The 15,601-nt window shown below is 39.6% G+C and overlaps 1 protein-coding gene across 6 annotated transcripts in view; it reads left to right on the top strand.

The window, feature by feature from the left end:
- fgfrl1a (fibroblast growth factor receptor like 1a) overlaps positions 1-13,996 on the top strand; it is a 344,477-nt gene extending 330,481 nt beyond the window's left edge. For 4 of the 6 annotated variants that reach the window (XM_063047049.1, XM_063047043.1, XM_063047048.1 and 1 more), the window contains exon 7: positions 10,649-13,996. In XM_063047049.1, coding sequence (XP_062903119.1) covers positions 10,649-11,064 — 416 coding nt within the window. In that variant the 3' untranslated portion in view covers positions 11,065-13,996. The remainder of the gene's footprint in view (positions 1-10,648) is intronic. The other 2 variants (XM_063047046.1, XM_063047047.1) reach the window with 1 other exon arrangement.
- The last annotated feature ends 1,605 nt before the right edge of the window (positions 13,997-15,601 follow it).

Genomic DNA, 15,601 nt, shown 5'->3' with positions numbered 1-15,601 from the left:
ATCAAGACCATAAGGTTCCTGCATGGCGTGATATTGATGCTCGGTGGGAGCATCTGCCCCACTTTGTAAATTAGTGTTGGATTTGGAACAAATAAAACAGTCAGAGTTTGTGGAGAAAAATGGCACTGAGGTAAAAGATCAGGCATGATCTTATCTAATGGTGAAGCCCGTGCAAGACTCCTACATGTACTTGTTACGCTCCTATGTCTGGGTGAATCAGAGGGGAATCCAAGATGGGAGGGACTCAGTTTGTTTAGAGTCAGGTCTACATTGCAGATGTTGATGGGTATCAAAGATAGCCCACTGGAACCTCCTCTATCAGCTACCCACTTTTTTTAGGCTGTTGATACTCTCCACCAGCATGTTACCCACGTTTTCTGAAATGAGTTGTGAGAAAAAAGTTGAAAAAGGAATCTAGAGAGAGCAGCGGTCACGCACTCCACCCTTTCATTGCATGGAGCAGATTTCATCCACCCCAGCTGAAGCAGTGGCTCTTCACCACCTCCTCCAGTTTGGCATAAACTAATGCCAGACTCTGTATAGTTCTCTTCAACAATGCATGGTTGGGACAAGTTGGGCGTAGTGTGGGACAAACAAGTGGCAAACTACGTGTGGTTTAATATCAACTAACACTAAAATGGCAACACAAGGTAGTACATGGTAACAAAGTAAATTTACTTTGACTTTGGCTTTCAACCTGATCCAATGTGGAAAGCATGGAAAGGTAATTTCCCACATCGGCGTACCTGTTTGACATGACACATTGGGCTAATTTTGACTTTGGATGCTATTGTGAAACAAGCAACATGAACTCAGATATCTCTTTATATCTCTCTCTTGGTTTTCATTTCCAATGACTTCACTGTTGGGCCAGGCTAAAGAAAGCTTTATACTGAAGCTAACCAAGTTTTACCTGGCTTGAAAATGCAGACTTCTGACTACAGGCGGTGTAGATGGAAAAATAATCAGGTTTTCCACTCACCTCAAGGAACAGGAAACTTCACTCTTGAGTTACAAGTAAATCATTTTGAATAAATAGATTTTCAATTGCTTGCTAACTAAGATTTAGGTTACTGTTAAAAAGTAATTTATTAGTCCACCTCTTAAAGTGTTCAGCCTGCTTTGATGTTGGAAGCCACAGATGCAAATATTTGATGTCATGAATAAATTATGCTGAAATAAATTAAATAAATCATAATGAAAGGATTAAGTGTATTGGTGTTGCACTGGACTGGTTTTCAACTAGAAATTTATACAAATGGTATTGAATTTGTACTTTTCAATATAAAGAGTTGAAAGAAGATTAATGGTGTTTACTAAATGTGAAACTGACAATCTGGGGCATTATTCATGTCTGCACATGTTGGGATGTTGTATTCAACTGAACTAATCAAGGCTGAATGTTTATAGTGGAGGAAATCCAGGGGGAGAATTGCTGCTGCATTTTCTGTTCATAGCCATAATCAACGTTGAGGTAAAATCTTGCACAGCACTTGCAAATTAATCCAATTTCAGGTCTGCTTTCAAAGTCAAACTGTGTGAGATCAGTGTTGGATCTCAGCAAAAATCATGACAGCATAGCAATAACCTTTTGACTGAGACGCTAAGATTGTGGAACAAATAATAGTTTGCAACTTGGCAGGAACCGGTCACATTATCTTTTCCAAAATTATTAGAAGTTGTTCTTTTGTTTTCTTCAGTGAGAATGGACAGTTCTGAGTTATAGGACCTTGATTTCTGAGGGATAAGCAGGGAAAATACAGTTTATAGCCTTGATAGAACATTAAATTCTTAGTGACATTGTTGAGTCTTGAGGGACATGGAAATGTCTGTAGATGGAACGTTAACATTGAACAGTAGTCGTATAATGCCTCATGAACTCTCAGTGTGATCTCTCTGTAGTGCAACACTGCTGTCTTGTTATCCTCCATTTTAGTGATTAAGTGTCTTCAGAGGTCTCTGAACTTGGAAGCTATGTCTAGAAAATGGACTGCAAATATTTTTGGTGTGCTAATGCATTATTTTCATTTGTGTTAGTAATATGTTTATCTAAGCTTTAGGGCAACTTCCACCCGGAAGTAAGCACTAAAAACGGATCTGGGTTGTTCCTATTGAGATCACACTCTGTTCAGATACTTCCACGGCATTGGTGTGTAGCAACCAAAGAAGGCTGGCTGCTCCAAGAAATACACTACCCATGGCAGGTAGAAGGTAAATTCACACATTCTGGCTACATGAACGGTGCAGAAGAAAGAGTTCTCAGTGTCACTCAAAAAGACGTAGAAGTCCTGAGGAAAAAGGTTCAAGATTGAAGATTGTTTAATATCATTTCCAGTACACAAGTGTAAAGGAGAGCGAAACAATTGTTACTCCAGATCCGATGCAGCATAAAAATTGCAATAAGATAAAGAAAACAATAATAAAAAGCACAATAAGTATAAATACATAAGATAGCTTACTGTGTATACGTAGATTGATTATGCATCCATAAAGTGACGCAAGGCACAGTAGGGTGTGTACATAAGGTGACTGACAGGAAATGATAAAGTAGTGGTGGTGGGATTGGTTAGTAGGTGGAGGTGTTGATCAGCATTACTGCTTGGAGAAAATAACTGTTTTTGAAACTGCTGATCCTGGCGTGGGTGCTACGTAGCCTCCTCCCTGATGGGAGAGGGACAAACAGTCCATGAGCAGGGCGAGTGGGATCCTTCATGATGATACTGACTCTTTTCTGATACCTTTCTGTATAAGTGTCCTCAATGGTATATAGGCAGGTGCTGTTGATATATTGGACATCTTTAAAAGTCAATGTCTCAAGAAGGCAGCATCCATTATTAAGGATCCTCACCATCTAGGTCATGCCCTCTTCTCATTATTACCATCCGGGACGAGGCACAGGAGATTGAAGGCTGAAGACAGTAACTCAACATTTGAGGAACAGCTTCTTCACTTTTACTAGATTTTTAAACAGTACATGAACCCATGAACACCACCTCAATATTTTGCACTCTATTATTTTTTAAAATATGTCTTTCTGTATTTTATAGTATCTTTTATGTATTGTACTGTATTGCTGCTGCAAACCAACAAGTTTCATGATATACAGAGTCAGTGATAACAAACCTGATTGTGATACTGAGGTATGGTGAAAAACTTTGTTTAGCATGCCATCCAGACATAGCATTTCATTACAACAGTACATTGAAGTAGTAGAAGGGGAGAACAGTGACTGAATGCAGAAGAAATTGTTACAGAGAAATTGCCATGCAGGCAGACTAATTGCAAGGCCATCATGAGGTCTGAGGCCGGGATTCCACCTTATCATAGAAGGGAAATGTTCAATAGTCTTTTAGCAGCAAGAGAGAAGCTGTCCTTGAGCATCAGGGTGGCATGTGCTTTAAGGCTTTTTATCTTCTGTCGATGAAAGGGAGAAGATAGAACGTCTGGGTAACCATAGCAATATGATGACTTTTCATTAACCTATTATTTGATGTAGTTTTGTTAGAAACAATTCTCAAGTAGCTAAAGCCGTTCAAATGCGTTTTCCTTTAGGGAAAGTAATTCAAATTGCGCAGAGATAAGGTGCACTGATATAACAACTGCTAGCATTGCAGCATACCTTGCCTTACCTTGCTGATATCATGCAATGCATGTTATGCTGCAGTTGTGATGTTGTTCTGACAATGATCGCGCATAATTCTCGAACACAAGGTTGATTTACTGCCTTGTGCTTCTTATCCCCTGTTTGTTCTGACGCTACAATATTCACTGAGACCATCTCTAAGGGAGAGACTCCTACAAGATGGAGAAAAGTATGCGGGAGCTTGCATGGCCTGCTGAAAGACCTTTGCAACCTGTTCCAGTTTCCAATTGTTTCTAACAAAGCTGCATCAAATAGTAACTGTGGTTGCCCATTGCAAAATGGGAAATGGCTTTATCAAAGTGAATGGCAAGCCTCCGGAACGTATTGAGCCAAAGACTTCACAGTACAAACTGTTGGAACCAATTCTGCCACTGGGCAAAGAAGAATTTGTTGCTGTTAACACCAGAATTTGTTTGAAGGATGGTGGTCCTATAGCTCAAATCTATATTTTCCATCAATCCATTTCTAAGCCATTGGTGACTTAGTACCAGAAAAATGTAGATATAGCCTCTAAGAGATCAAGGACATCCTCATACAGTATGGCAGAATTCTGCTGGTTGCTGATCTTCATAGTTGTGAGGCCAAGAAATTTGGTAGACCTAGTGTCTGTGTACACTACCAGAAATCTTGCTGGTAAATGTTTTATTTTGATTTTTGGCAAATATCTAACTGTCAAAAAAAAAAGACTTTCAAGGTTCAAGCATAAATTTTGTATTCTAAAACATGCACCTCACTATAATTATTAAATTATAAAAAGATACAACAAATGAATTAAGCATACCAGCATTGACATGGAAACTAACAGACTAGCGTGCAGAAACTTTTCAGTTCCCTGCTCTGCTGTGTGGGAGGTGATCTGTGATCCTCCCCTAGTCTGGTCTAAAGTGAACGCAAGCCACTGTTTATGGTTGACCCTTAACTACCCTCTGAAATTGCCTATAGGACACTAAGGTCCTTCCTTCAGCTTTGTGAGAATTTTTTTTTACTTAAGTGTTATCACAACTCACATTCAGTGAATGAAAGTAAAGGCAGTAGAAACAGGAGCCATTGTGGATATCAAGGTAAATACAGTTAGAACGGATGAAGAAAATCCCTTCACTCAAAGGGTTACATAGTTTGAATAATTTTCAATCAAGTACACTAAAAATAATTTATCATGGGCTGCTTCATTCTTCTTTTGTTCACAATTCACAGCAGATAAAATTAAGTTATAGAAGATGAAATAACAGGCTTGAAATTGTGAGGTTACCCAGTTGGATGCAAGCACTTTGTACCGAAGGAGATAATTAATTACCAATAAGATGCGAACTAAATCATCTATGTTATCAAAATCTATTGAAGACACCTGATGGGAAAATTAAACGTTCAAGCCACCTTGTAATTTTTCTTTTCAGAATTAGGTTTATTATCCCCAACATGTGATGTGAAATTTCATGAAGTTGAATTTATTGAAATACTGGTGAAGAGCGTTTAGTGTTGCTGACTGGGGATTAATCTGGAGATGTTCAAACAAGCAGGGAATGTGGTGGGAACCATGTCTGACTGAGGGACAGAGAGTGTAGATGAGGGAACAAGAAGGAATTGTGTTCTGAGACTGCAAGACACTGTCAGTTTTTGCTTTGCTGTGGAAAATAACCTCTTCATGTCTCAGAGTAAAATGTCTGAATTTATTTTAGTCCACGTCAATCTTTTCTGGCCTTGAAGGTATTACATCCTATGAAATTCCTCACTGTTTTATTGGAAGACACACGGAGCCAGGGAAAGATTCAGGAGACTTGGCAGAAAAGTACTTTCTTGCCTTACTCCCTGCCATGAAATCTTGCTGTTCTTACCCTTCATAACATTTCTAAATGTCAACCCATTTCACATATCCCCACATGTTAGTTGGCGACAGGTTTCAGAGCTGTGGCAAGACGTGACCAGTGGAATCTGTTCCACATCACTTGTCAACATACGTTTGGATGCAGATGATTCATCTGCTTTCTGTTCATTCTAATTCTGTGCAAGATTAACTTGACTGTGGAAATAATCATTGACTGCTCCTTGAACAAGCAAACAGATAAATGCAGCAGCATAGAGGATCCAACGTGAATCAGAATCAGGTTTATTTTCACTAACAGACGTCTTGAAATGTGTTGTTTTGGAACAGCAGTACAGTGCAAAACATATAAAAATTCTAAAAGTTGTAATAAAATAATTAAAAAATGAATAATTCAAGGTGTGGTTTCACCCACATCTTGTACAAATGTAATATGACATCTCAACTCTTGCCCATCTGATGAAGACAAGAATGCCATATACCTTCTTCACCACCTGTTCTACACGAGTTTCCCTCTTTCAGGGATCTATGTATTTGTACCCCTAGGTCTCCTTATACTACAACATTCTCAGGGCCTTGTCCACTCAATGCCCTGATTTAACCATCCTTCCCTTGTGGTCACATCTTCAAAATACAGTAGGCAAGCCATGATTTCTCATGGACAAATCTATGGTGACTATCCCTAATCAGTCCAGTCCTCTCCCAATGTAGGTAAATTCTTCCTCTCTGAATACCCTCCACCAACTTTCCTGTCATCCCCAGTGTTAGGCTCACAGACCTGCCTTTCACTGGCTTACTCTTGCACCCTTCTTATATATGCTGGCATTTATAGCGAGAGGATTCGAGTACAGGAGCAGGGAGGTACTACTGCAGTTGTACAAGGCCTTGGTGAGACCACACCTGGAGTATTGTGTGCAGTTTTGGTCCCCTAATCTGAGGAAAGACATCTTTGCCATAGAGGGAGTACAAAGAACGTTCACCAGATTGATTCCTGGGATGGCAGGTCTTTCATATGAAGAAAGACTGGATGAACTGGGCTTGTACTCGTTGGAATTTAGAAGATTGAGGGGGGATCTGATTGAAACGTATAAGATCCTAAAGGGATTGGACAGGCTAAATGCGGGAAGATTGTTCCCGATGTTGGGGAGGTCCAGAACGAGGGGTCACAGTTTGAGGATAGAGGGGAAGCCTTTTAGGACCGAGATTAGGAAAAACTTCTTCACACAGAGAGTGGTGAATCTGTGGAATTCTCTGCCACAGCAAACTGTTGAGGCCAGTTCATTAGCTATGTTTAAAAGGAAGTTAGATATGGCCCTTGTGGCTACAGGGGTCAGGGGGTATGGAGGGAAGGCTGGGTTCTGAGTTGGATGATCAGCCATGATCATAATAAATGGCGGTGCAGGCTCGAAGGGCCGGATGGCCTACTCCTGCGCCTATTTTCTATGTTTCTATGTTTCTATGAAGGCACAACATCATCCACCTTCAGTCTTCTGGTATCAGACCTGAGCCTAAGGGAGATGCAGAATCTCTTCCAGTGCCCGAAAATTTCTTCCCCTGCTTCCAAGGAAACACTTGGTTAGACCTTGGGGATTTATCCATCTTTATGCACCTCAAGACAGCCAACACCTTCTGATTCATTATATTGGGAGGTGTGAGGATATCATTGTTCCCTTCAATGAATTTCTAGCTTACGTTCCTTCATGGTAAATATGAATGAGAAACACTTATGTAAGACTCAACCATCTCCCATGGCTCCACACACAGATGTGGTGTTGTGAAGGGCCCATTTCTGTGCTGTATAACTCTCGGTCTATATGAATTGTGACATTTGCTGGGAATGAAGAAACTTGCAGGATTCTAGGGAGTGATCAGGTTTGCAATGTAACCGAAAAAAAAATACCAGATATACTATTGGCTAAATACTTTCCTGTTCTGTGTGATTCTTGGAAATAAGAGAAAAAGTAGATTCAGGAGTTTGAATTGCTCAAGGACATGATGCCACTGGGTAAACTCTTCATGGCTTTACCTGAGAAATATTTGCTGGCCCCATCACAATGAGTGACTTATTTGATTATAAGCCTTCAGCACATTGTCCAGAGTCTTCTCAGAAAAGATTGGTTGGGTTTGTTCCAATGTTTAAAACATCTTCTGTGATGTTGTAGGTGAAATCTTGCTATGCTTTTAGCTGCGTGCATTTCAATTTTAAGACCATGTTAAATCTGATGAAACTCTCGAGCAAAGAAAATTACTTGGCCTCTTCAGGAGAGCTGTTGTGCCAGCTGGATAAATTGTAAATGACGTTGGTTGAGGAGACTATAATTGGTAGCCAATTTGTTCGGCCTAGATCCCAAATGGATCTAGAATCCACTCATTGTGTTGACATGGAAACACAAATAATATACACATCTTCTGAATTATTTCCAGTAAAATACTCCTTAAGTGAAACTTAAAACATTCTGTACTGGAGTTATAATGAAGCTGCCACACCACCAATCAATAAAGGAAAATGTATCTGTAAGTATACAACCATGACTCACTCTTCAGCTTGATCACTCTTCTCTTTACTCAACTGTGTATTCAGTCCTATTAACAATCGGCCTTTACAAAGCTTAATAGGTTATTGATCACTAGCAGATGTGGGAGAAGAAAATGAAGATTATTTGCTCTGAAATTGTCTCATTTCTGAGGGACTTACCTTTGTCAGTTATCTTCTTGAAGAAAACACTCAGTAGCCACTTAATTAGGTACCTCATTTACTTAATAAAGTGGCCACGTTTGTATCTTCATGGTATTCCATTATTGTAGCCCATCCACTTCAAAGTTCAGCATGTTGTGCATTCGGAGATGGTCTTCTGCACACCACTGTTGTAACACATAGTTACTTGAGTTACTGTTGCCTTCTTGTGAATTTAAATCAGTCTGGGCATTCTCCTCTGACCTCTCTTATTAACAATGTGTCTTTGCCTGTGGAACTGCTGGCCATTGGATTTTTTTTTTTGTTTTTGCACTGTTCTCTGTAAACTCTAAGGACTGTTGAGGGTGAAAATCCCCAGGAGATCAGTAGTTTCCGAGATACCCAAACCACCCCATCCAGCACCAACAATCACTCCACAGTCAAGGTCACTTAGAACATATTTCTTCCCCATTCTGATGTTTGGTCTGTCCGACAACTGAACCTCTTGACCATGTCTACATGCGTTTATGCATTGAGATGCTGCCATATGATCGGCTGATTAGATATTTGCATTAACGAGTAGGTGTACAGGTGGACGGAGGAAAGCGGCCACTAACTGCATGTCAGACTGGTAGTTCCGTGAGCAATTGTAAGTACAGCTCATGTCCTGACTTCCAATGATGCAAGTCATTTTACATGTCCATCAACATAATTACCGGCCTGTCTCATAACTTCTTATTTGAACAAGATATGAACTGTCATATTGAAGATTAAAGTGATTCAGATGGGACTTAGTACTTGTCTCCAAGTTCTTTCTATTTTTGCTGTGCTTTTAGCATCATTAAACCAAATTAGGTTCAATAATTAGTGACTGAGGGGCCCAGATGTGCTTTAATGACACTCTAATTAGAAGGCAGCTGAACTTGATAATGATTTAAAACAGATTAAGCCACTTCAAATAAGGATAGCATCATTCAAAGTTGATGTGGTCTGCATTGCCACTGTAATTTTATTAATAATTCTGTCTTACAAAGCTTAGAGAGCGTGATATCTACATTGAGACTTATTTCACAAGATGCACTCTAACGAATAGGTGTACAGGTGAACCGAATAAAATGACTGCATGTCAGACTGGTAGTTCTGTGAGCAATTGTAAGTATGGTTCATGCCCTGACTTCCAATGATGCACCCAAGTGTGAAAGGTGGTAGCCTAGCAGTTAGTGTAATGTTTTACAGCATCAGCAATTAAGGTTTAATTTCTGACACAGTTTATAAGCAGTTAGTTTGTTCTCCCCCTGGCCGTGCGGCTTTCCTCGTGGTCTCTGGTTTCCTCTCACATTGCAAAAGATGTACTGGTTAAGATTAAGATTGGGCATGCTATGTGGCTGCCGGAAGCATGGCAATACTTATCGGCTGACTCCAGCACATCTTTGGGCTGTGTTGGTCTTTGAACCAAACAAATGATTTCACTGTATATTTCAATGTTTCGACGCACATGTGACAAGTAAAAGCTAATCTTATTCAGCTTCCCGGTCCTATGTTTTTGCTCTGATTTCTCTTGTTTCTTACTGGTTTCCTGTCCTTTGGCCAATATGAAATCTGTCAACAATTGTGGAACTGAGAAATCCAGGAGTGCAAGTACATTGTTCACAGAATGTGACATCACAGGCAGACTGGGTGATGAAGGCAGCATTTGGCACGCTGGCCTCCATCAGTCAGGCTGTTTTGTATAGAAGTTGGGACGTTATATTGAAGTTACACAAGATGTTGCTGAGGCCTCATTTGGGGTATTATGTGCCATTCTGTCCAACCTGTTGCAGGAAAAGCATCATTAAATTGAAAAGGGCGCAGAGAAGATTTACAAGGATTCCATCAGGACCCGAGCGCCCGAGTTTAGAGAAAAGGTTGGCAAGCAAGGATTTTATTCCTTGGAATATAGAACAGACCGTACAGAGGTGTTGAAAATCATGAGGAGTATAGACAGGGTGAACAACATATTCTTTACTCGGGGAAGAGGAACTGAAAACTAGAGGGTATAGGTTTAAGGTGAAATCTCTAGATTTAAAAAGACACAAGGGGCAACTTCTTCACTCAGGGTGGAGAAGATGGGTATTTGGAAAGAGCTCCCAGAGGAAGTGGCTGAGGTAGATATAATAAAAACATTTAAAAGGCATTAGGTTAAGTATATGGATTGGAGGGTTTTAGTAGAGGGATATGGACCAAATACAGACAAATGGGATTAGCTTGGTAAGCACCATGGTCAGCATGGTCTAGTTGGACTAAAGGACCTATAGCCAACTCGTACTTTGTGCTTTGACTCTATAATTGGACAATGGATGCATGCTTTGTTGGCAGTTATTATCTCATGACAAAATATGAGCATTGAACGAAAATGGATGGGATTTGCAGTCATCTGTATTGAATTTCTTCACTTAGTTTTAACTTTGTCTTTTTGTTTTTCACCCCTGCCCTCTTCGCCTTTTGTCTTTCCTGGTGTCTTGTGGTGTGACAGATCCCAAGCCCCCGAAAGCACCTGTGACCACCTCATCGAGTGGTAGCCTGCCCTGGCCCGTAATCATTGGAATACCCGCCGGCGCGATCTTCATCTTCGGGACGATCCTGCTCTGGCTGTGCCAAACCAAGAAGAAGCCTTGCTCAAGCCCGGCGGCAACGGTGGCCGCGATCCACAGGCAGCAGCAGAGGGACCGGACCTGCGTGTCGCAGGTGCCGGACAAGGAGTGCGTCACTCCGATAAACTATGAGGAGTACGTGGCTCAGCAGCAGCACCTGCTGGCACAAGGGCCCCCGCTGGGTGTGCCGCCGGCCCCGAAAATGTACCCGAAGATTTACACGGACATCCACACTCACACGCACTCTCACGTCGAAGGCAAGGTCCACCAGCACCAGCATATCCACTATCAGTGTTAGCTCAGAGCCACTGGAGTACCGAGGGTATTTCCATCTTCCAGCGGGACCTCTCTCGTCAGCCCACACTGCCGGTATACTGAAGGCTAGCTGGCAAAGGCCTCCTTAGGAACTTGGGAGACAGAGTGGAAAATGGAGCTACTCTCAAATTCCCATGTAATGAGAGTGTACTTGGACGCAGTGAAACCTGGGCTGCAGTGAATGATTCAAGGTGATATTTTAGAAGGGATTCATACCAAAAGATCGACTCAATGCCTAACTTGCTTTAAGTAAAACTGCAATAACTCAATCATCTCACACTAATCCCAATTTAAAAACCTTATGAAATGCAACTAACTTTTGATGCGCAGTCCCACTAATGAAAAACTTTGCCCCAAGTACTGAACAATTGCTTTGTACTGATAAATTATATATATAAAAAAATTATAAACTATACTTGAGGTATTTTTGAATACTGTGAGACTAGTTGACTTATGCAGTTAAATCCCAAAACAAAAAATACCTTATCCTCAAAAAAACCAAATAATATTTATATATTATATATATTTCAAAAATAATTACAATTATTTGAAATACGAACAGGAATTAGAAAGATTATATTTGCAATAATACAGACAAATACATCTGTGCTCACTAGAGGCTTCACATTAAATTCTTCACGTTTTAAAGAAAGATGCTGTCGACATTAAGTTCCTGGCTCACTTGATTCAGATTTAAATAGTCAGTGCTTCAAAATGGATGTCTGCTGGGTGCTGTGGAAAGTTTGAAACAAAGCCTGCAAAATAACTGTGTCTGGCCACTGCCATTATGAACGAATGGAACAGCAGAACAATACTTCACATGTGAACTGGCAGAGACTGCAAGGATGAAATATGTATTCATCCAGGCAGCAGAAAAGTGGATGGGGTGCTGCTCTCTTTCACTGAAGAGATGAAGAAACGCTGGGCAATCTGCCACATCATTTGGGGTCAGGATAGGTCATCACAGCCCAGCAGCTGTTCCAGCAGAGCCTCCAGGTGAACTGAGCTTTGCTTCCGCTCTTAACCTGCAATCGTACCTTTCTGTTCCATACAATCACTTTGCAATGATGTTGTAGCAAATAGTAGTGCTTATGTGGATTAGAGAGAGACACTAATCACAGAAATAAGCCTTTTTGGTGTAAAACTATATAGATTTTAAACAGAAAGTCATGTATATTTAATTTATTTTGTTAAGCAAGAAAAGAAAGTGTATCATATTTTCCTCTGAAACAGGTGTTTGTTTCTATAAATATATTTGATCAGAGGTGAAACTGATTGTTGCAGAGTTGGGATTAAAAAAGAGATCCTACACAGCATGAATTGGCTAATGTCATCTATCAATAAGAGAGTGTGTAAGATTTTTATGCAAAGCCTTTTTTATCCAAAGTAATCTTTATATCGACAATCTTGTATAGACTGTCCCATTGTTACTGCCGGCTTCTTTTTGTATCTGTCGTGTTTTGAACACAATTGTAATTTTTTAAACATATTTCAGAAAGAAATATTTTATTAGGAAGATAATGTAATGGCATAAAAGGACTAATATCACTGTATCCTGTTTATATCTTAATATTTCCCAGATTATTATCTGAACAGCTTCTGATGCTTTATGTGAATTAAAGACACCATAAAATATTTAAACACATTAGTAATTCAACTAAGTTGCTATGGAGAGTAACTAGCAATCTAAAGTGAGTTTATGACACTGTAAAAAATAACAAGTAACTACTAGGTTTATAGCCTGCCCTAATCAATGCTAAAGTGTGCCTCACTGCTGTTATAAGTAGCACTTTATGGTAAATTTGAAGTCAGTCCCAAATGCCTTATTAGGCATAGTTGGTTTGAGGGTCTTTGCCCATTGGCCATTGTTTAAAGGTATGCATGTGTCAGTAACTTGTATCCATGGCGAAGCAGGCACTCACAGCCTTACTGTCCAATAGGGAGCGAGGTAAGTGGACAAAGCTGTGAGACCAACTCAAACTGATACATATCTGGCAACCAACCAGACCATAGAATGAAAGAAATCACATCTACAACACCTGCATAATAATAGATAGCACATACGAAATCTCATATAATTTAATATGTCAGCAACAGAATAGGGTGCCATGGTAGCATTGCATTTAGAGTGATGGTATTACAGCTCGGAGAGTATGGGAGATCTATTCCGGCACTGTCTGTAAGGAATTTGTACCTTCTCCCCGTGAACCGTTTAGATTTCCTCCGGGTGCTCCGGTTTCCTCCCACATTCCAAAGACGTACTGGTTAGTAGGTTAATTGGTCATTGTAAATTGTCCTGTGGTTAGGCTAGTGTTAAATAGGTTGGTTGCTAGGCAATGTGGCTCATTGGGCTGGAAGGGCGTGTTCCACACTTCATCTCTAAGTAAATAAAATAATGACTCACATGCCTGAACAGACTTGTCCACTCTCCATCAAACAAAAACACACCCTTTGATCAAATAACACAACAGAGAAAAATAAAACTTTCTTTCATAAAATTCATTAAACATTTAAGGAAATAATATTATTAATAAAAAGACAGATAAATAGAATTTTAACTCTCTTTACTGGGCCATTTTCTTAAACAGCGTTTCCATCAAAGAACATGCAACCTTCAGGTGAAATAGGTTCCAGTGATCTGTTAGTAAAAATATTTTCCAATCATGGGAATTCTTTGAACATTTCTTATGTAAAGAGTTATAAAATTGTAGAACATTTCCCAATCTGTAAAATAAAACAGTGTACATATGTTAATGCCATTGCCTTTCATTCTGGAAGCCAGTGATATGATCACTGTTCTTGATAAAGCCATTAGATCTTTGTAAGTGGGTGAGCTACTTATGGCTGGTCTGTTGCCATAGTGTCTATTAAATTATATTGAGCAAGTATATAATTAAAGTAATTCATTTACCTTTGTAGGAGTCAGCTTTAGATGTGTTTAATTGTGGAACAAAAAAAAATGGATTTTGACAATGGTGTACCTTGAGAGGTAGTTAGCTCGTACATGATCAGAAATGTAGCTTTGAAGACCAGAATTCCTTTCACTCTTTTGAAAAGCACATCAGTAAGAGAGGATTGTGTGTATATCACAACATGGAGACAAGTAAAATCTTCCAAATGTGTTGCTTTTATGACATATGTCTTGAGTTCTGCTACTCCGTTCCATGTACTCATCACAATTTTCAGTATCCCTTCCCAAGATGATCCTCTTGAAAACTAAAAACACTCTCCAGCAGTGTAAAAGTTATTTGAAGTAAAAGTCATTTTACATCAGAAAGACTCTTAAAGTAAGTATATCCTATCATTTGTGCCAGTTTACACATTGAAAGCTGCTTATGATATGCATTATCCAGCTCTTGGATCTAAATCTCATGACCAGCAACATCACTGTTTCAGGGTAAATGGAAGAAAATTATTTTGTATACTATCATTACACATATGTTATATGCGGTAAGTGAACATTATGATACATTACAGATCACTCCCATTGTATCAGAAGAGAGAATAGATCAAAATGACTCATCTTACAATCTTGAATTTTCCCCATTGATTTTATTGGCACAGTAGCAGTAGGATCTGAAACATATCTCCCATAAATAAGATAAACAAAAGTAGCAGACGTGTACTTACATTGCAAATGAATAAAAGACAGAACAAATCCACATAAGGCAGACTTTGCTACTTACTCCATGGGCTAAAATGTATCTCACAGAATTGTTTGCAAGCATAATTTTGATGCTAGGGCAAACGTCCAAATGAGGCAACTGAAGACCCGGCTGTCACTGGTGGAACAAATAAAATTTTAGGTGGCAAAGAAGTGAAAATTGGAGGAGAGTGTTTACTTCAGAGGATTATGTTTGGAAAGAGTTCAAGAGATAGGAAGGTGCAAGGCTGTGGAGAATTTTTGGAAAGAAGAATGATAACTTGTATCCATGAAATTCAATTATTTTTGTTGGATAGTGAATACTCATTTTACATTGGACTGTGATAGTTTTTCAAGATTTATTTTACATTTTGTCGAGGTTCATTGTCGATGTGCACGTACAGTATATATCTGCTATGAGGGACCGCTGTCATTGTACCAATGCAGTCATTAGGAGGAGTAACATTAAAATGTAAACAATTTTCATCTATGTATTTCAAGGTACCTCATTGGGTGCTGTGGAGGCAAAAATGTCTGCTAAAGTGACTGTCTTCAATGCTGGTAACATGAAGAACAGAAATAATATTCTTGCAAAAAGCTACCCAGTTGTGAAAGTCCACGACACAAATATAAAGAGTCAGTGCTGAGAAAACTACAGAGGGGCATGGGTGCTCATATAACCATCAGGAGAGGAGAAAAACTAGATATCAAATGGAAGGCTGAATGTATTTGGTCTTGTGTTTTGTGCAGCACATTAACCTACTGCGCTGACTCTACAGACCAAGTTCCCTTTCTTGGATCCAATTGCTGATTTCACTTCTCTCACTCTTTTGTTTGAGCCAATGAACTAAAGACTTCTTTCAGCCAAACCCCTTCA

The sequence above is a fragment of the Mobula hypostoma genome, chromosome 4 (genome assembly GCF_963921235.1).
Source record: "Mobula hypostoma chromosome 4, sMobHyp1.1, whole genome shotgun sequence".
Lineage (NCBI taxonomy): Eukaryota > Metazoa > Chordata > Chondrichthyes > Myliobatiformes > Myliobatidae > Mobula > Mobula hypostoma.
This window is presented reverse-complemented; position numbering and strand designations above follow the sequence as displayed.